The 22112-nt window shown below is 35.2% G+C and overlaps 3 protein-coding genes and 2 long non-coding RNA genes across 5 annotated transcripts; 1 reads left to right on the top strand and 4 right to left on the bottom strand.

Moving 5' to 3' along the window:
• Nucleotides 1–13: 13 nt before the first annotated feature.
• Nucleotides 14–4213, bottom strand: LOC114323104 (uncharacterized). Its single transcript, XM_028270588.2, has 5 exons — nt 3533–4213; nt 2019–2055; nt 1667–1903; nt 1514–1561; nt 14–727 (listed from the first exon to the last, which is right to left on the bottom strand). The coding sequence occupies exons 1-5, from the start codon at nt 3832–3834 to the stop codon at nt 245–247; spliced, it is 1107 nt and encodes a 368-aa protein (XP_028126389.1). The 5' UTR covers nt 3835–4213; the 3' UTR covers nt 14–244.
• A 1700-nt stretch (nt 4214–5913) lies between these two features.
• Nucleotides 5914–10080, bottom strand: LOC145805906 (uncharacterized). The gene is made up of 2 exons (XR_014348186.1): nt 9574–10080; nt 5914–6199 (listed from the first exon to the last, which is right to left on the bottom strand). It is a non-coding gene; the product is annotated as an uncharacterized LOC145805906 (long non-coding RNA).
• A 1070-nt stretch (nt 10081–11150) lies between these two features.
• On the bottom strand, nt 11151–12730 carry LOC114323102 (protein SIEVE ELEMENT OCCLUSION B; the record flags this gene model as incomplete). Its single annotated transcript, XM_028270583.2, is given in 3 exon segments — nt 11151–11975; nt 12240–12370; nt 12373–12730. Coding segments are annotated over 3 exon segments (1137 nt in total), but the record flags the coding sequence as incomplete, so codon positions are not given.
• Nucleotides 12731–16713: 3983 nt separating this feature from the next.
• LOC114298399 (retrovirus-related Pol polyprotein from transposon TNT 1-94) lies at nt 16714–17931 on the top strand. The gene has a single exon (XM_082922130.1). The coding sequence runs from the start codon at nt 16714–16716 to the stop codon at nt 17929–17931; it is 1218 nt and encodes a 405-aa protein (XP_082778256.1).
• A 1441-nt stretch (nt 17932–19372) lies between these two features.
• LOC114323101 (uncharacterized) lies at nt 19373–20256 on the bottom strand. The gene is made up of 2 exons (XR_014348171.1): nt 19975–20256; nt 19373–19756 (listed from the first exon to the last, which is right to left on the bottom strand). It is a non-coding gene; the product is annotated as an uncharacterized LOC114323101 (long non-coding RNA).
• Between the last annotated feature and the right edge of the window lie 1856 nt (nt 20257–22112).

Here is a 22112-nt window from a genome sequence, read left to right as displayed (position 1 = left end):
GAAAAAAAAGGCATTAACATGGAAACAGGATGATATCTAAAGTCAGAAAAGCAAAAGAGCAAGGATACATTCGATACAATCCCATTTTGACACCACACCCTATTTCATTTTTTGCCATTATAGAGCTTCCACAAACCAACTAAAATGCTGGAAGACCATAAATTAAAAAAAGAAAAAAAGAAAAAGAAAAAAAGGCACGAATCACCAAACCCAAGCATGAATTTTAGAATTGCTGTAGGAAAAATTACCCAGTTCTTATTCTATCCAACCGATCAACACTCTTCCGAGCTCTTTCCAGTTGGTGGTCAATGCTTTTCCGGGATTTCTCTATGCAATCCACACTTCTCCTGGACCTTTCCAGTTGGTCAAAAGAGATTTTCAGTTTTTCTAGCTTGTCGGCATTATTGGACTGATTTTTCAATTTTTCTGGCCTGTCGGTGCTGTGCCTTGGTTTCTCTCTCCGGTCAGTGCTCTTCCTTGAAGCCTCGAAAACATCTGTGCTCCTCCGAGGCTGCTCAAACTGGTCTGTGCTCTTCCTGGAACTGTATCTCTGGGAAGGTGATTTCTCCACAGTTGATATGAACTTCTTCAGATGCCTTATATAGTCTGGATATAGCTCTAAATCACAATGGTTCCCTCCTTTAAGCCATAGTGGTTCGTATTTCTCTTTACACAGTTCCCAGAGCTGCTTACCATGAGAGCAATCCACAACCTCATCTGAAGTTCCCTATTTAATGGTTTAAAAAAGAAAACAAAATAAGAATATATAAATTTTAATGGAATTTTGTAAAAAATGAAAAAATAAAAAAAAATGCACGAATGAGTATTTGTACTCTCAATCTTCACAACAAAAGCATGTACTAATGAACATACATTTCATTTTCACAAAATTTAGCTTGATATAAAACACTCTAGGGTCTAACAAATCCCAACAAAATGTCTTGACCTCATAATGTTCGGGGGAGAGAGAGAGAGTTCTATGTGTTTCCTTCTAATACTCTTTGCCAAAAACTTCGGAACCTGATTTCTTATATTGAATACCAAATAAGTAAGTTAATATTAACCATGGTCACATATAAGCGATGCCACAAGTGTAGACAGGGGTCTCTGTGTGTTTCCTTCTAATACTCTTTGCCAAAAACTTCGGAACCTGATTTCTTATATTGAATACAAAATAACTAAGTTAGTGTTAACCATGGTCGCATATAAGCGATGCCACAAGTGTAGGGGGGACCTGGGAAACAGTCAAACTGACATCCATTGTTTCATATGACATGACACAATAAGGAAAGGGGAAGAAGAAGAAGAAGGAATGACTTCTAACCAAGAGCTTGCTAACAAATTAATATTTCCAGACTATGAATCTAGTCATCTATGGTGCAACTTCAAAAAACAAATATCATCTAACTTCATGCTAGTTATGCCACGGCTACATCTGAAAGCCAAATAAGTGTGATTCTTCAATTATCATATGCAATTCTAAAATTCAAAATGTTGAAAATTGCATACTTACATGAATGATCAGTACGGGGCAATTAACCAATGTGATTTTGTCAATGTTCTGCACCCAGTCAACACAAACACTTTTTAATTAGACAAAATGCAAGACCTTTCGTGTGAACATAATACTAAGATAGACAGATGCTCTGAAGAAGATCAATGTTACCTTATATATGTCAAACCAATAAGAACGCTTCACAGGATACATGACTCTTAAGCCTGAAAGTATAGGACTATGCAGAACGACAGCCCTCAACAGAGGCAGACGAGCTGCAAGATCCAAAGTGGGGCCACTGCCAACGGATTGACCGTAAAGGATGATATTCTCCTGCTTTGCGCCATAGCTTTCCTCAAGACATTTATATACAGCCTCAATATCTGCGTAGGTATTTTGCTCACTTGGCTGCAACACAGGGAAGGTATGAGCTGTAGATGACACTTTTAGGCACTACAAGTCGCACCATATAACTTAATTAACAAGAAACTGTTATGTAGAAAAAAATTCAATTGTCACACACCTTCCCGGAAGACTGTCCGTACCCGGAATAGTCATACCTGCACAAAGTCAAATATGTATAAGCAAAGTGCCATTACTTTGCTTAAATTGTTAAAAAAAACATATATCCTGATTCTTGAAATAAGATTAGCAGATCAAGAAGCCCCAAAACCACCTCTTCAATGGAAAGGTAAAGCCATCGCTATAAAGGTAAATAGCTATAGGTAATATTGCCAATTCTTTCAAATAGAGAGATGACAATGAGTGGTTGTGATACAATTTAAAGGTAGAAATCACTATTCAATGGTTGTGAAGAAAGCAAGAAGATATAGCAAAGACACTATTGAAACACATTACAAGTTGAAGATTACCAAAACAATGTGAATTTATAGCTGTTTATCCCTCCTCTTTTTTTAGCTTATCAGTTTTCAATTTGGGAAATCAAAAATCTTAAACAGTTCCATCCAATCACAAACTGTTTCCAATCAAAAATCTTTTTTTAGCTTTTCAGTTTTCAATGTCATGACTAATATTTCTGACTATGTTAATATAGTAAATATAAAATGGCGTTCTTATTTTCATGTATATATATAAAAATATTTATGTTCGGTTGTTGTCGCAGCTCTATAGTGTTGTGTCCTGACTTTTAAGAAAGTATTGTGTCAACGTGCACGTATCATGTCGTATCAATGTCCTGTGCCCATGTTACTTCTTAAATGAAGGGTGGATCTTCATTGGACATTAATTGAGTGGAAAAAAAAAAATGCTCCTCAACTCTTACAGTCTGGTTTGTTGGGGAGAGAAGAGGAAGGGGAGGGAGGGAGGGAAGAAGAAAATTGAACCTTTGCTATAAACATAATCCCTAAATAGAATGTTGTAAACATGTGAAGACAACATTAACTTTGGAATTAAGATCCCTGAAATGACAGATCAATGACGAACTTGATAATTGCAAATAACTTACCAAATAAAGAAAAATCTGAAATAAATAATTTTGCAGAAAAATTGAATACATTCCTATAAAACCCTAATGCTAGAAAGGATAAATTGCGACATAAATCAACCCAATTCTCCATTTTCATCTAACTTCCATCATCAATTCCATTAAATCAACGGATCAAAGATACTCAAAAAATTCCATTTCCTGTAAATTGAAAGCCCATAATTAATGACAACCGAAATCACACACACCCTCAAAAACCAGTAGAGATGAGTTCATCTCTCTCTCTCTCTCTCTCTCTCTCTCTCTCTCTCTCACACACACACACACACACACAATCTCTCTCTAGCTCCCAAGACCAATCAATATAATCAGGAATATGACGGCAAAACTAAAAGAAAAGAAGAAAAAAAGTAGTAGAAGAAAAAAGCTTAAAAAGAAAACAAAACCCAGATGGAAGAATGAAGGAATTGCATAAATTAAAAAAGAAAAAGTTAGAAAGCTGCAGATAGACGCACATGAATATACCATAGGAATATGAAATCTACATGTTGGGGGAGAGAGAGAGAGAGTAGTAGTAGTAGTAGTAGTAGTACCCCATGAGATTAACTTTTAAGTGGATGCTCAATTCGATGAAGAGGTCATACATCTGACCGAGATCGGCGGCGTTACCGTGAGAGTAGAGAAGAGTGGAGGTAGCCATGGGGTGTCGAATGTAGAGTGCAACTACCTCCGTCCCCTTCCTAGTCGGCAATTTCAACACTTCCACATTTTCCCTGTGTGGGAACGGACTCATCACCAACAGCCCCGTCATTCCGTCCCTCACCATCTTGTACGATGCCGGGTTTGGCGGAAAGAACGCGAACTTCGCCGCCATTGATGACGTCATCCCACCCATCTCTCTCTCTCTCTCTCTCTCTCTCTCTCTCTCTTGTGTGTTCGTTCTCTTTTTTCTTTCTTTTGAATTCGACTACCCTTCTCTACTACTAGTACCCTCTCTCTCCCTCTCTCTCTCTCTCTCTCATGCGTAATATTCTTTCCTGTAAGGACTGAGATATTGAAATCAGATCGACATTCCTTTTTTTTTTTTGAAAAAAAAAAAAAAAATTCCAGAAGAATGAACTTATTATTAGAGAGAGAAAGAGAGTGTGTGTGAGAGAGAGAGAGAGAGCGTTGTGCACACAATACTGTAATTTTTTACTTTTAGGGGGTCATGACATGAGTCATTGACGCATGGTCCTTTACATTATTATTGTCGAGAGTGAAATATATGACCACCGTCTGAATTTCTATGCAATAATTTGAAATAATATGATACTATTGCTACTTTACGAAGTATGATTTTAAAATTATATATTCCTTCTGTCTTAATTTTGTCTTCATTAATTTGTATATTATAAAAAAATTAATTTATTAAAAAAACATACAAATAATTATATATTTTATTAATGTATGTTAAGGTAGAAAATAAAGTAAGAATATTTTAAAGTACAACAAAAATAAAATAAAATAAAATTCATGATAGAATATTTTTATTTGCATTCAAGATTGGAGAGAATCATTTACTTTCTATTTATTAATTCTTTTTTTAACTGGATTGGATAGTGCCAAATATAGAATTTTAGTATCCAACAAGCAAAATAATTTTTTATTGATAAGGTGTTAAAAAGAGCAAACATTGACTAACGGGAGAGAGAACTTAATTCAACCAACAACAAAAAAAAAAACAAAACAAAACAAAAAAAATGCCACATTTGATTTTTATTTATTTATTTAATTAATTTTCCTCTTTTAGGTGTTGTCAAAACACTTTTTGAAAATTTGGGATGATTGTTTTGAGTTTTTAAGACAACTTGTCTTTAATGTAATGTGAGCCTCCAACCCTCAACCATGTAAACCAAAAAACAGCTAATTACCGACAAACAAAAGTACGTGAAGGGCAAATTCAGGCAGGACAACGGTGCATTATGAAAAAAATATCATAAAATATTTTATAAAAAATTTTCATAAAACTTTTTTATCTTTAATTAGTGTATAATATTTTATTATATTTATAATCCAAAAATAAATAATCTTTTACGATATTTTTTTTCATAATCTCTAACATTACTTCATTCTGCCTTTCATTTCTCAATCGCTTTCCATTTTTACTGTTTAACTTTTCTTTTTCTCTTTTTTAACATCTCTTCCAGTTATCATTGGTCCAAAACCAAAAACAAAAAAGTAACATATATTTTGTATTTCATTTCTTGGACTTTCTCCTCCCTTCTTCATATAACTATTGTCGAATTATTTTATTTTATTTATTTATTAACAATAGCTCAATTGGAGGATGACTAAGAATAACCCAAAAAATCCTAAAAAAATAATATATAATTCAAATTCATTTCAAGTGTGATCATATTTAAAATAAATTTAAATCATACTAATTTTATATATATATATATATATATATTTTGAATTTGGGTTTTAATCTCTAGCATTACTGATTTTGCGGCATGTTTCAAGGAGGGTTAAATCTTTGTTTAATAACAATACGATGATTACATTATCATATCATAATTTATATTTTTCTCATAATATATAATTATTATATTAATTTAATAGATCTCCCACACCACATGATAAATAAAATGCCACAAAATAATAGAATATTACAACACAATTAATCATTTACCTTAACATAGGTTAATTATTTCTTTTCCACTACTCAAGGGCTTCTCTTACCTTAACATAGGTTAATTATTTCTTTTCCACTACTCAAGGGCTTCTCTTACCTTAACATAGATTAATTATTTCTTTTCCACTACTCAAGGGCTTCTCTCTCCTCTCTCCTCTCTCCCTCTCTCTCTCTTTTTTTTTTTTTTTTTTTGGGGGAGTTTCCTTGTAATTGTACATTACTGTGTTGGGTTGACAACACATGTCAGTGTGCATTATAGTAATGATTTATCATAATCAATTGCAATGGTGACCCATGTAAAAACCAGCCCCCTACCATAGACTCCAAGGACCTTATTGTCGGGAATAATAACCAAAATCACAGTAAAACAGAGAGAAACTGACTAAATAACAATTGAAATAAAGTCAGAAAAGACTGAACCAGCATACATATGTTTCGTGTCATAAAATTGGGATGGTCCATAAGGTTAAAGACAAACTGTGGGGGACCTCACTGCAATTGACCATATCTGAACTCTTCTGCAGCAAGAGAACCCGAAAACGCTTATCACTCCTATCCGATCCAATGACCCTTATCAGTCTCCCTATATTGACAAAACAAGGTTAGTACAATGGGTGAGAGTGAAACTGAGGTGATCTTTAGATTCATCTCATCTGAGATTGCAAGGGACGTGACTCTGTAAAACATTCAATGACAGCTTCAAACTTAAGGATTGGAATTCTGACACTATGGCCACCAGAATTCGTATTAAAATGGCAACCCCACTTGATTATTTTAAGGCAGCAATGGATACTCGGGGTTTTAAGATTGTGTAAGGTGTAAGTGAAGTTGTCCCCTCCATCAAGAACATTGAGTATCAAAATTAGGAAGTATTGTCCCCCTAATCTAGAGCAGTGTAGGTATACCCACCGCTTAAAAACACACAAATGCCTGTGTTCAGATCATCCAAACATAAAGATGCATGACATGGTTACAATAATTGTTATGCCAAATAACTTCAGCAGGGAGAGAAGTATCCTCAAAGTCAGGATCATGGTTAGCATCTGTGATCATATATGTCTCTTTCTCAAAGTTTAATTGCAATTACTTATCTACCATATAGTTCGTTCCACACAGCAGCACCAAAAGAGAGAAAAAAAAAAAAAAATTTCTAAAGTGAAGGCTGAGGGTAGAAAATGCTTTTTTTATGAGAACGAACTAGTGAATGAGAGAGATCCAAAACAATGTGATATCCTGTTTTGACAAGACTATATGTGAATGAGGTATTTTTAATCATCGGCCATCATTTCAGCCGATTGACAAGATGAAAACTGGTTCCACACAAGGCATCACACAATCAATGAAGAGAGCAAACAGAGCAAGGAACTATAGGCCTACACCAATTATCTCAAAAAATTGAACCCACAACAACATTTGACTTCTAATATGTCTTTTGCAACTAGTACTTACTGAAAACGCGGTGGCTAAGTATCAACAGATCTCCCAATCAACTCATAATTGTACTGTCTTTTACAATAAACTCACGATAACCAAAAAATCCAGAACTACAGCACCATCCCCAAAATTCTGCCCAATAATTGACTAAATAAGTTATGTGATAAGTCCCGAATATTAACCAAATTAAGAAAGCCATTCTCTTTCTACAAAAGAATGCCTCATTTTTATCAGTTAGCAACTTTCTGGTAGATAAGTCACAAAGACCCTGGAACAGAGATGGGGGCTAGACTTCATTCCAACGAATGGAAACACTTCAGATCATTTGTTTATGGCTCTAAATGATCCCTAAAGTGAGCTTTACAAGAATGGTTTTGTTTTTTTGTCAACCAGGCAGTAACAAACAACACCTTGGAAATGAAAAATTATATATATATATTTGCATTTTAACTTCCATTTCAGTCCATTCTTCGTTTTATTTTATTCCAATTTTATAATGTAACAAGGCTATAGACTTCAACTTTACGGCTTCTCAGTGAAACATATCATTAGGTTTTCCCAGGCTTTACTGATATAGAATGAACTACACTTAAAAACCATAAACTGTCTTAAAATCACTAAATAAAACAAAAACTACTGAATTTTTTAAGTATTTCGATCTGTTACGGCAAAATTTTCTTTTAAACCAAAAGGCCATTTCCAAGATCCAAAGGTTCTACATCATACGCTAAGGCTTCATTTGTTTGTGGGGAAAAAAAAGTGTGGGATTAGATAAATAATCTTTGGGGGCCCACAAAGCCCATGTATTTTTTAGGTAGGCCACATACCCCATTTTTGGGTGATCATAAAGTGACTGGATAATTTCTCCAGCCTCGACTTTATATCCATTGAATATTGGATAAAAATACCGGAACAAGATGGATCGTGGGATAAACTGGTACATGAGCCAATGGCAATAATGTATGATCCCATCCATTATCGCACACAACCCAAACACAAGATGGGACTGGATAGAAGTAGAAAATAGTCTTGGAATTGGATGTCTCAGGAAAAATGATCTCAGGACATTCAAACCTTCCAATCCTTTCTATGAAACAAACACAACCGAAGTGTTGTCTAATTTCTTAGGTTTGAATCGCATGATAAATCATGATGCATTAACTTATACAGACCTTGATAACCAAGATTGTGAGATACTCAAAAGTTTAGGTAGTTTTATAAGATTAAGCATTTAAAATTTTAAAATAGGTTAGAGAGATGGGGTTTTGCATCCACACTAAGTCATTGATTATGCAAAGAAGGTAACCGTTATAAATTTAATCTGTCTCTCTCTTTTTTTTATTTTTCTTTTGGTTTTGATCAGCAACAAATAGTAGTTAAAAGTAAACATGGTCACTTCTATCTAAAAGCAGACAGCATTTTTTGTTTAAAAACCAATGCTTCACTCTCTGAACCTCATCAGACATTGTTTTATCTTCAAGATTTTTCATTGAAACTTCAACATCGTAAGCCAACCTCAAGCATGCCAAAAGATTAAGTCAAAATAAAATCATAAAATCACATGTACCACAACTTACAAATAATTTTAAAATTCTATATACCCCCAAATTCTTCTTGATTATCTAAATCCAGGATAACAAAATCCTTTCCGTCTAAATCCATATAACTTTTCTAAGAGAATGATCCCATCAAATATTCTAATCCTAATGAGTACGCCTTGTACACAAATGATTCATGGCACATGCTTTGATTTTAGCCGAAAAGAATATAAACTATCATGAAAGAATAAAACATATTTAGCACAAAAATCTTTAAAAAGCAAATTATGAGAAAGCACCCCAAAAATCTTTGGAATTAAGCAGGTTTGTAAGAGCATGGGAACTGTAATGATATCCCTCTCCATGCAATTAATAAACTACACCCATTTGTGAGAATAGTAAGCCCATCTTCATGTAGGCCACATAACCAAATTGATCCATGGTCACCTGTTTCATTTAATTACTTGTTACCCCTTGTCCCATTAAGAATCATTGTTAAGTTCATCAACATATATCATAGAATAGAACTGATAGCCAAAGGTGAAAAGATAGTACCATCAATCTTCTATAAGGGCAAATCAAATTTAGTTGTCACATCTAGTTGCTAGGTCTCTATACACACAAAACTCTAGCTTCCAAGTAGAATGATTCCATCTCAGAATATTAATTTAATCAAATCAAATCATTCATACAATTGAGTAAAAGTAATGCTGTAGTCTCTACACTCATTCTTCCTGGACAGAACAGAAGCATGTTAAAATATATTTATCAAAATAGACAAAAATGCAGTGGATATGCTCAACAAATCAAGGGGAGTCCAACAAACATGAAGAATAAAACTTCGATGAGTAAATTACTAAATTCATTGATTCTTCAGAGTAAAACCAAAGAAATTTAAAAAATGTGAAACCCTAGGTTAATCAGAACAATAAACAAACAAGATTAAACGCATCGCCGAAATTCCGAAAACATTCGATATTCTCACCACCAAAATGAAGCTAAGTCTGTCTGCTGAGACGCTTCCTGAGCTTCCTGTACTTGTGCTTGTTCATCTTCCTTTTTCTCTTCTTCTTCACGCTATCAGCCCAGATCATCATCGGAGTGTCGCTAGCCATGAAAGGCACAAACCCAGTTGAAGAAATAGGGTTTAGAGAAAACCCAAATGGAAAGCTTGGAAAGATCGGGGTCGAAAGAGAAGAAACCGCCGAATCCGAATCCGAATCGAGATTTACATTGTGGTTGTGGGGATGGAGTGGTTTGGGTTCGGTGAGATGGGGAAGAGTGAAGAGAGGAGATATGAGATTTGGGGGATGTAGTTTATTAAAAGTAGGGATAATATATTTGACAGATTGCTTTGTGAGTAGTTTCTGGACAAGAGACGCCATTGAAGACTCGGGAAGAACTGAACAACAACTTCATATACAAACTAACTCACAAATTGAAATTTTACTGACGACACGAGGGTTTTGTTTTGTTTTGTTGTGTCTCTCACATCTCTCAAACAATTTTAGAGTGCATATCATATTCACTTCATAATTTAAAATTTTAAAAATTAACATAATTTTATATTTTATGAGTTATATAATTAGAGAAATAAAATTTTAAAAAAAATCATAATCAAACATAATAAAAAATCTCATTAATTATAATTAAAAAAATTAATCAATTTTTTTTTTAAATAACATAATTAAAAATATATATAGTACACAAGGGATATATAGAATTTTTCATATTTTCCTTTGTTTTTTGAGTTCCCTCACAAGAAATCCTTCAAGTATTTGCCATAATTAGTTTTACAAAAAATATATTTGCCCTAATTTTTTTTTATACTAAAATACTTTTAATGACCGTTAGCATTTGAAACACATACACCACACATTTTTTTTTCATATTTAAAATAGAGTTTAAAAATTAAATAATTTTTAATTTTAATTTAAATCTTCATTTTAAAAAATAAATAAATATTTTCATCAGATCTATTGGGGAAAAAAGAAAAAATACAAGATTTTCAATCATTTTATTATCCTCCGACACTTCCTTTGTTATTGCACTTGCTTTCATTTTTTCCTCTTCACTATTTTTCTTTCCAACGCTGATTGAGGGCCCGAGACTTCGGGGCTCGAATGCCCCGAAAGTCCATTTTAGGTAAAAAAAAAAAAAAAAAAAAAAAGGAAAAAAGAAAGAAAAAAAAAACAGTTTCCAAAATTGGAAATTAGGGGTATTAGGGGCAATTTTTTTAGGGCCACCAATCATTTTCCTTTTCTTTCTTTTCCCTAGTGGAGAAGCTACAATACCTAAAACCAGATTTCACAAAACTTAATCAATGTTATTTATCAAACTTAAAAAAGTAATTTGAATTTTTCCCTATTTCTTTTCCCTAGTGGAGAAGCTACAATACCTAAAAATAGATTTCACAAAACTTAATCAATGTTATTTATCAAACTTAAAAAAGTAATTTGAATTTTTCCCTATGGATTGGTGAAAGAATGAGTGGGAAAAAAAGAAAAAGAAAAAAAAACCAACAAAAACAACTACTTTCCAAGGAGGAAAAACATTATCCAATGAACATCAAATTGTCTCTTTTATATCAAAGCCCATATGAGTGAGCTTGACAATTACATTTCATCACACTGGAATCTTATTACACGAGAGCAAAAAGATATACGTATAAAACACAAAAAGCATTATTCATATTTCAATCGCAGTAGTGTAATAATAATCATTCAACATCGGGATATTTCAGTCAAGTATGTTGGTAGCAGGATTCTCATCGTGGCAGCATATGAAGGTGATGTGCTTCTCCATGCTACGCAAGCACTCTGGGCATTTCATGCTCTCCGGTATCCTTCCCACCATGCTTGGGAATTCGAAGCGACAACACAGGTGCTCAATCCCATGAAGCCTCTCATGGTGATCTTTGAACGATTTATCGAACCCTATGGTGACCACATTTTGTTTCCATATATCAGTGTACTCCACCAAAGTAGGTAACACTGTGGTCCCATGCCCATTGACCACCACCTCCGATCCCTTGCAGAACACAGCCCATCCTCCTCTGCTCTTGTCATAGCTAAGCAGTTTTTTGATTTCTTGCATCATGGGGTCGTAATCATCAGCCTTGCCAAGTTGAATCTTGGAGAAGAGCATGCTCTCTAGCCGAGTCCAGAAAAACCATATCATAGGCTCTTGCCAGGCAGTCCCCATTTTACCAGTATTGATGGCTTGAATGGCTCGCCTGACTTGTTCCCTTCTGCTACTCTTTCCGACATAGACCATCTCCAGAGGGATGTGTGCGTCCCGCGCAACAGAGTCCGCCATGGTTGTGAATCTTCGTATCCACTCAATGTCATCCCCTCCATACAAGAAAATGTATTTTCCCTCTCTAATCTATAATAAAAAGAAGTCGATTCGAATCACATGTTAGTTATCAAACCCAATAATTTGATCATATCAGTTTAAAAGGTAAAAAGTATTATATAGAGATGACATCCAATTTGAAATAGTCAATTTACTGTTGAATAAATTATTTTGCCTTTTGAGTTTTATTATATTTCTTAATAGATGTCATCAATTGGACCAAATTAATGTAACAATAGTTATCTAGCTAGACAAAATAAAATAGTAAGTTTTTATGTTTTTTTTTATGTTTACCCAATTGAGTATCGTTTGGTCGATACCATTCACCAGCAACTCAACCTTCCAAGCCTCTTCCTTCCAAAGGGCTTCCTCTCTCAAGCTGGTAAAAGGAAACGCATTGCTTCCCCATATCCACATCATGTGGATGGGCTCACCACCTTATCTTGTGGGTCCAGCACCACAATGATGGGCTTGTTCTTGAAATGCCACCTCTCCTTGATGAACCTAATCACCAATCGATCAATCAATGAGGGGTGGTGCACCGTGTACCATGTCATCGTGGATTGCATGCTCTCAAACTGCCTTTGCATGGGCTCTGTCCACTGCACTGATTGGTTCACAATTGGGATCCAGACCATCTCAAACAGATTATCTAACCTTGTTCCATATTGACGAGAATCATTATAAATCTGTTCAAGAATTGAAAGCTCATCCGGAGAGATGTCTAGGCTTGATATCAGCAATAATACATTCTTCCTCCTCAAAACTTTCAGATTATCCAGTTTTTGGCCATACAGGCAAAGAAATCAATAAACATGCAACGGCTACAAATGTTGAAAACAAGTAGGCAGTGTTTGTTTGGTTGGATTAATAGTCCTGGGAATATTAATCCCTTACGAATTACGATTATGTATCCTATCCCACATTTGGAATGTTTAGATTAGGGAGGGGGATTAGTAGAATCCTATTCTATCCCTCTTTCTTTTTTTTTTGGGGGGGGGGGGGGTTGGAATCACTAGACATAAATTACATCATGGTGTAATGACTGTAATTTGAAGATATTTTTGCCTTTCAGCCCCCTAATCTGGACACCCTATAATCCCCCGTTTTGTATCCCATTACCCTAGTTCCTCATATGGGGAGATATAAGGGCCTATCAATCCAAAAATTCACTTTTGTATCCAAATATGAGATTCGAGATTGACTAAAGATACATAGTCCAATGGACTAATCCCACAAACAAATACAACCACCTTAGTCTACTCATAATCTTAACATGTGTCATTGATAGATTCATCAGACTAATGGTAGTTACTATACTACTAGTAGAGTCAATGTTCAAACCCTTCTCTTAGTAGAACCATCAAAGAGTGGCTGCAGATCATCCTTGGGATAAATCAGCATCCTGAGAACTTTCATGTTGTCTATGTAGACCATTTCAAAGATATGCAGCAGTGCCTCATAAGCTTCAACATTCTTTTTCTCCTCTGGCATCAAACAATAATATTTAGTTAGAATTAGTTCATCCACATGTAGGACATTACAATGAGCAATTGTGTTAAAAGTTTAATTTGATTAAGTCTTTGCTTGTCCAAATTTTTAGGAGTCTGTTAGTTTACCAAGTCCATAGGAGTCTGTTACAACTGTGGTTAGTCAGTTCCTAAATTTGTTTTTCCACAGTCAGTTAGTTCCTTATTTGTTGCTGTGTTAGTTCATGTACTCTACTATTTAAGTAGCTGATTACAGTGAATAAAGTACTTTAATTTTTCCATTAGTTTTTTCTCCCAATTTCGTATCAGTGGTATCAGAGCCAAATACTCTGAATTGGAAAGTAGACAGTGTACTCAGAGCTGAAGCTCTTGTCTACTCTCTGGTGTGTTTTTTTTATTTTATTTCTGAGCAATAGCAGTCAATCTCTCTTAATGGCATTAGAGACTTTTGTGCAACCTGCTATACCTAGATTTGATGGTCACTATGACCATTGGAGCATGCTGATGGAAAATTTCTTGAGATCCAAAGAATATTGGCATCTCGTTGAAACTGGTCTTCTAGAAACAGAGTCTAGCACCTTGACGGATACTCAGAAAACGAAGCTGGAGGAACAGAGATTGAAGGACTTGAAGGTAAAGAATTACTTGTTCCAAGCAATTGATCGAACAATCTTGGAGACGATTCTCACCAAAGATACTTCAAAACAAATATGGGACGCAATGAGGCAGAAGTATCAAGGTACTGCAAAGGTGAAACGAGCACACCTTCAAGCACTTCGTGTGGAGTTTGAGACTCTTCGCATGCAACCGACAGAGTCAATTGAGGAATACTTCTCCAGAACCATGTCCATCGCAAACAAGATGAGAACCAACGGAGACAAGATGGAAAACATTACCATAATCGAGAAGATTCTTCGATCGATGACCTTGAAGTTTGAACACGTGGTCTGCTCGATTGAGGAATCAAAGGATCTTGATGCCCTTTCCATTGAAGAATTGATGAGTTCGCTTAGAGTCCACGAGCAACGGATTAATCAGCATGTAGCAGTGGAACAAGCATTGCAGCTACAATACTCATCCAACAACCAATCTTTCCAAAAGAAGGGATACGGTCAAGGAATGGGAAGAAGCAGCAACAGTAACAATGATCACTCCACAAAGTTCATGACCCTAAAGGTAGAGGTAAAGGACGAGATAATCATCAAAGTGGAAACCAGGAATCAAAACCATTTGACAAATCCAAAGTCAAATGCTACAGATGTCAAAGGTATGGTCATTATTGTTCTGAATGTAGGACTAAATTGTATCAAGAAATGGGAGCAAAATCAAATTTTGCGGAGAAGGAAGAAGAGGTTTCTCTTCTTATGGCTTACAACATAACTGAAGATACCCATAAAAGAATGTGGTACTTGGACACAGGAACTAGTAATCATATGTGTGGAAACAAGTCTATATTCTCTGAATTAGATGAGTCATTCCATTCCACTGTCAAATTTGGAGATGATTCTACTATCTCTGTTATGGGGAAGGGCACCATTCAAATTCAGACTTCCAAAAGTGCTAAACAGACTATTTCAAATGTGTTTTATGTACCAGGTTTGAAAACTAATCTGTTGAGTGTAGGTCAACTTCAAGAAAAGGGATATGAGATCACCATTAAAGAAGGAACCTGCAGAATTCATGATCCAAAGATGGGTCTGATCACTCAAGTGAATATGACAGCAAATCGGATGTTTCCTCTATACATCCAGAATGATATCCTTCCTTGCTTTTCTGCTATGGTGAAAGATTTAGCTTGGCTATGGCATTTTCGCTATGGGCATCTGAACTTCTCTGGTTTAAAGTTGCTCCATCAAAAGAATATGGTGACTGGTCTTCCACAGATTGATCATCCTCAGCAAGTTTGTGAAAAGTGTATCATCGACAAACAGCATCGTGAACATTTCCCAAAAGGACAAGCATGGAGAGCCAAGATGGTGCTGGAATTGGTTCATTATGATATTTGTGGGCCTATTAATCCACCATCCAATGGTAACAAAAGGTACTTTATTACCTTTATTGACGACTGCAATAGAAAAACATGGGTCTATTTCTTGCAGGAAAAATCTGAAGCTTTCTTGGCATTCAAAAATTACAAAGCTCTTGTTGAGAAAGATGTTGGGAAATATATCAAAACTCTTCGAACTGATCGTGTTGGGGAATACAACTCACGGGAATTTGCAAATTTTTGTGAGATGCATGGAATCAAAAGACAACTTACAACATCCTACACACCACAACAAAACGGTGTTGCGGAGAGAAAAAATCGTACAATCTTAAATATGGTGCGGAGTATGCTGAATAGAAGTCCTCTTTCGAAGAGTTTCTGGCCTGAGGCAGTCTTGTGGAGTATACATCTCCTAAACAGAAGTCCAACCATGGCAGTTCGTAATTGGACTCTTGAAGAAGCTTGGAGTGGTAGAAAATCGAGTGTCGACCACTTACGGATTTTTGGGTGCATTGCATATGCACACGTTCCAGATGAGAAGAGGAAGAAACTTGATGATAAAGAAGAAAAGTGTATTTTTCTAGGGGTTAGTAAGCACTCAAAGGCTTATAAATTGTATAATCCCATCACCAAGAAAATCGTCATTAGTCGAGATGTGATCTTTGATGAAGAGAAAACATTGACAAATGTTGTCAATAGTTCAAGCCAGAACATTCCTATAAGCTTTGATGATGATGATGATGATGAAGAAAGACATCCGCAGCCTACGGTTGGTGAACAACAACCAGTGCATTCTAGCTCTTCAAGTCAACCAACAGCAACACTTGAAGAAGATCACTCTGAAACTTCAACCATAATCCGGCCTAAACGTACCAAAAAGAGACCAGCATGGATGCAAGATTATGAGGTAAGTGGTGTTGATCAATCTGATGACCCACTTGTACATTTTGCTCTATTCTCAGATTGTGATCCTGTTACTTTCCAAGATGCTGTTAAAGATCAAAAATGGCAGAAAGCCATGGATGAAAAAATTGCAGCTATTGAGAAAAACAACACTTGGGAATTGACAGATCTTCCTAAAGGACAAAAATCAATTGGTGTGAAGTGGGTCTACAAAACAAAGCTGAATCAATGAGGAGAAGTTGACAAGTACAAAGCTCGCCTAGTGGTAAAAGGTTATAAGCAAGAATTTGGCATCGACTACAAAGAGGTTTTTGCTCCAGTTGCGAGGCATGATACCATTCGATTGGTACTTGCATTGGCAGCAAAAAACTCATGGCCAATCTTTCAGATGGATGTAAAATCTGCGTTCCTACACGGTGATTTGCAAGAGCAAGTATATGTTGATCAGCCTCCGGGGTATGTGCAACAAGGGAATGTGAAAAAGGTATACAAGCTAAAAAAAGCCCTGTATGGGCTAAAACAAGCTCCTCGAGCTTGGTATAGTCGCATAGCTACATATTTTTCCAAATCAGGCTTTCAACAATGTCCATATGAGCATACTTTGTTTATCAAATCTAAATCTACTGGTGAGATTTTAATTGTGTGTTTATATGTGGACGATATAATCTACACTGGAAACAATAGTGTTATGTTTGATGATTTCAAGCAATCAATGATGATTGAGTTTGAAATGTCTGATCTTGGACTGATGCACTACTTTCTTGGCATTGAAGTAGCACAATCTTCTGCTGGAATCTTTATTTCACAGAAGAAATATGTTCGAGAAATGCTGGACAAGTTTCAAATGGTGAATTGTAATTCAGTTACTGCACCAGTTGAACATGGTCTTAAGCTAATCAAAGACCATAAAGGAAGGAAAGTAGACAGCACTCTTTACAAGCAAATCGTCGGAAGTCTTATGTATTTGACTACAACCAGGCCAGACATTATGCATGCAGTTAGTCTTATCAGCAGATACATGGAAAATCCTACGCAGTTGCATCTCCTTCCTGCCAAAAGAATTTTCAGATACTTGGTTGGGACCATTAATTTTGGTATTCTTTATAGAAAGGAAGGAAATTTTGGGTTACTTGGCTTCACTGATAGTGACTATGCAGGTGATCCAGATGATAGAAGAAGCACCTCAGGTTATGTCTTTATGATGGGCTCAGGTGCTGTTTCTTGGTCATCAAAGAAACAACAAATTGTTACTTTGTCCACTACCGAAGCAGAGTTTGTTGCTGCTGCGTCGTGTGCTTGTCAAGCAATTTGGTTGAGGAAACTACTTGAAGAATTACATTATCATCAACAAGGTCCCACTCCAGTGTATTGTGATAGTAGTTCAGCAATCAAACTGTCAAAAGATCCTATTCTACATGGGAGAAGCAAACATATTGATGTACGGTATCATTTCTTACGGGATCTCACAAAGGATGAAACCATTGATCTGATCTACTGCAGAAGTGAAGATCAAGTTGCTGATATTCTAACCAAACCCCTCAAATTGGCCATTTTCGTGAAGCTGCGGAGATTGCTTGGTGTTTGTTCAATGGAGAATACAATTTGAGGGAGGCAACTAAATAAGCTGGTGAAGTTCTCTAAATAAACTGAATGTCAAAAGAGCACTCAGTTTAAGGAAGGGTGTTAAAAGTTTAATTTGATTAAGTCTTTGCTTGTCCAAATTTTTAGGAGTCTGTTAGTTTACCAAGTCCATAAGAGTCTGTTACAACTGTGGTTAGTCAGTTCCTAAATTTGTTTTTTCACAGTCAGTTAGTTCCTTATTTGTTGCTGTGTTAGTTCATGTACTCTACTATTTAAGTAGCTGATTACAGTGAATAAAGTACTTTAATTTTTCCATCAGTTTTTTCTCCCAATTTCGTATCAAATTGAGTCCTCCTAGTTATATATATCCACACAATTGACATAGCGTTTAATTACCTATGAGTTTGTAGCAGAGATCGAGTTGCTTCTTAAGATGGTCATGTATGCTGTTGATCTTGTGAGCCAAGGTGGATAGCTCCCATGCCTCTGTAGTAGATGCTGCATATCTGAAATTATATGTACATGTAGTGTCAAGAAAGAAACTACATATGTATATAGGTCATGTAACATTGTTTCAGTGATAATTTTTGACATCATATATCCATTAAATTCCACCAAGGTTAATTCTCAAAATCATAGACTGTTATTGAAGTTGAAACGCCACCATTACATGTGATCAATTGCTATAATTTTTGTACCCCTAAATTGATATTTTGAATAAGGTAATGCATAATTAATTTTTGTTTATCAAATAAACATTTGATGACGCATTTTATATCAACTGCATTCATTAACGGCAAAAACATACTCATGGCCAAAGCAAGCAAGGCAAGTGATCTGAGTTGCGCAAGCAAGCATGCCTCTGACGGTCCAATAGACAGCAATTGGGATAGTGGCCGTGGCTGCTGACAAGGCAGTCGTATCCTGTGTGACATATGAAGAGGGTAGCTCCGTCAACGCCACTATGCACCGGCTCAAATCCAACATGGCCGTGATTAGATTGCTTAGTGCATCAAACCGGGATTTCAGTGGGCCAGAGCCATAGTGCTCTATGATGAGTGGCAATTGCTTAAGCATTGCCATTGATTTTGCAAGTGGGTTTGATGTATGAATCTGAAGGAGGAGCCAGAAGTGTCCATAGTACAATGCCAAAGCTGATAATGTTAACACCAGCTTAGCATCCCACGAATAGCTTGATAGCATGTTAAACATTGAGACTGTCACTAGATGCACATCTGTGCCACCAATACACTTGAATTGTATCTGTTAATACATATTAAAATTGATAAATAGTAATGCAAATAGTTAATTAGATAATTAACAAAAACTAAAATAAATAAATCTCTAGATGCCAATGAATTGGTTAAAATAAAAATTTTAAAAAATGATACAAGTTATAGGAATGATATAGGGGATCCAATAAACGCCTCTTACCCTAGTCTTTATCTCATGATTGGAGCATTTCTTACATATTGCATAAATACTATAAAAGGACATGCATGCATTTTTGTATCATGTATTGTATTGTACAAAATAAGAAATATGAAACTACTGTAATTTTGTATGTGTTAAAATAAATTTATGAGCAAAGTTAATCCCATTTTTTAACCTCATTTTTCTCCCTACCAAATACAAAGCAATGGGACTCACATTAATAAATTTACTAGAGATCCATTCACTTTGTGTCCAGATGTGAGAAAATAGGATAAGAAATTAGATTATATGTAGCATTTTCCTAAATTTATGATCACCTCGCTGGTAAGTCGATCAATTATACGAAGCACTGACTCGAGTGAGTATCGGCGGCCTTTGTCATCCATCTGTTCCACGTGTGCTTCGATGCCCATGCTCTAGAGTCAAATCACAAATGAATTAATCAGCAACGACAACGGAAAAAAATTGCAGATTTAATATAATTTGCTGCATTGCATCTCTTTTGCTTAAACCAAATGATAATAATAATTAATGATGACATTCATTTTTGCAGCACTTGATGTTGACATGAGTGGAACATAAACTTCATTTTGTTTAAGGAAGAGGAGGATTAATGTAGAATTTATATTTGTACCGTCACGGAGCTTAGAGCATGCATGCCGGAACGGGTGAGGATATCCTCAACGATTTGAAAAATAAGTCTGACGTTGATTTCATGGCCATCTGGAGCATGAGTTGCCTGAATTTGCTTCATCAGCACAGAGTCGTCGGAGCCCATCAACATACTTCGGTCACTTTTGATCAGTTCCTGCATGGAACCTGGTGTCACCTTGGCCATGTTAGGCTACGTAGACAAAAGCAAGACAAGTGCAAAAACTCTTTCTAAAAAGAGAATAGGAAGGCTTGTGTTGTGTGTGTCTTCTTGCAATCTGACTTGCCCTTTATATAGAACTCAGAAATGATTTTTTTTTTTTTTTTTTTAAAAAAAAAGGCATCTGCTATATCAGCTTACTTGCTTGCTTACAGTGAAATTAAAATTCCCCAACAATAAAGTTGAAGCCTAGGCTTTTTTCAATCACTCTACCCCCACATCTTTAACTTTCAACGTGGGTGTCCAAGAATCTTTGGCCAGTGAATTCACTGTGATTTGTATGTTGAGTACTACGTGTATATGAAAAATATTCTCAAAGTTATTCATAGTAATAAAATATTCATTTTTTAAAGTAACTTTGAATAAAATATTCATATAAATGATATATATAATCATATATTTATGGGTATCTTTTCACATAAACGTGTCTTGTTCTTTTTCAAAACTATTATATCACCGTGTCCAAGAATCAACAAATACACATGAATGACAACAAATGTTCGTGTCAGAATTTCTTCAATACTAACCTAACCCATTTATTTTACTGTATTATCGTGTCGTCTCATTTTAGGTTATTGTCATATTAATGTGTCATCAAAAAAAATTTACACTTAATTAAAAATATCAAATGTATACAAATATTAATTTTTTTTGCAGTTTAAATTTTATGAAACTAATCTCTACTAATATGAGATTATTCATAAAATGTGTTTAATTTCAACTCAATTTTATTTCTCCAATTTCAAAATTTTAAAACTTATTATTTATTACTAGATTAACTCCAAAATAGTAGATGAAAAATCAAATTATCTCAAATGAAAAACAAAATGACTATATTTATTTTACATATATATATATATATATTTTTAATTCAACTAAATGAAGTTATATAAGAGATATGAACATATATATTTTTTTTAATTCAACTAAATGAAGTTATATATGATCTTAAAGAGAAATTTTACATGTATAAACTGATTCCATGTCTCTAATATGGAATATCGACAACAAAAATAGTGTTGGATGGCTACTAATTTGCTACCCTTTCATCATTGAAAATTTGTTTCTTCTTTTGCTTTTTTGGTTTTAATAATATAAACTAAAGTGAAAGAAGCAAAAAGAAAGATTTGGTTCCTTGCTTCTACTTCCATATTCTGAAGATTAATGTTCAACACCCCCCAAAAATAAAATAACTTTCAAATATCAAATTTTTATTACACATGTTTTTTTTGGGATAAGTTGCTAGATGACAAATTTGCAAGTAAAAATAATTTATTAGATTTGCATATTGTTACGGTGATATATATATATATATATATATATACAAACTAATAAAACTTTATCAAAATAAATAATTAAAATTATTCTTTAATTTTAAATGATTTTTTTCTCCAATTTAATCATTATTTTTAATATTAAAATGAATATTTATACCACCTGAGAGGGTAATTTTTGGGAAAAAATTGGGCCGAGCCACGAGTTGGGCTTTGAGGCCCAAAACGCGAAGGACTAAGTAAAAAGGCCGTAAAGGATACTCCGGCCCAAGAGAGCAAGGTTACTCCGGCCTTGGGGAGACAAAGTTACTCCGGCCCAAGGAGGTGAAATTACTTCGGCTCACAAATGATAAAGTTACTTCGGTTAGAAGATTGTAAATGTACTCCGGCCTGGGAGCAACTTGAAGTTAGACCGGCCTTGAAGTTATATCGACCTTAGAGGTATACCGGTGTGGGAGTTATACCGGTCAAGAGTCGTTGGTTCGGTCCAAACACACCATAGGTTGAACAGGGGCAGCCGAGGTAAGAAGATAAAGGAGAAGACCGAGGTAAGGACAGTTCGGCCCTTTGTGGCTCGGCATAGCCAATTTTACTTCGGTCACATGGAAGTTCGGCCGTGGAGAAAAC

Source organism: Camellia sinensis, chromosome 1, assembly GCF_055761805.1.
Source record: "Camellia sinensis isolate YWXY chromosome 1, ASM5576180v1, whole genome shotgun sequence".
NCBI classification, from domain to species: Eukaryota; Viridiplantae; Streptophyta; class Magnoliopsida; order Ericales; family Theaceae; genus Camellia; species Camellia sinensis.
The sequence above is the reverse complement of the archived record's forward strand: the minus strand, read 5'-3'. Positions and strand labels throughout refer to the sequence as shown.

What these genes read in the sequence shown, in the direction of transcription:
- LOC114298399 (XM_082922130.1), top strand. Translation starts at nt 16,714, where the DNA reads ATGGATGTAAAATCTGCGTTCCTACACGGTGATTTGCAAGAGCAAGTA.
- LOC114323104 (XM_028270588.2), bottom strand. Translation starts at nt 3,834, where the DNA reads ATGGGTGGGATGACGTCATCAATGGCGGCGAAGTTCGCGTTCTTTCCG. An exon ending in ACGGACAGTCTTCCGGGAAG is followed by an intron (nt 1,904 to 2,018) that starts GTGTGTGACAAT and finishes CCTGTGTTGCAG; the next exon opens with CCAAGTGAGCAAAATACCTA. An exon ending in ATTGGTTTGACATATATAAG is followed by an intron (nt 1,562 to 1,666) that starts GTAACATTGATC and finishes GACTGGGTGCAG; the next exon opens with AACATTGACAAAATCACATT.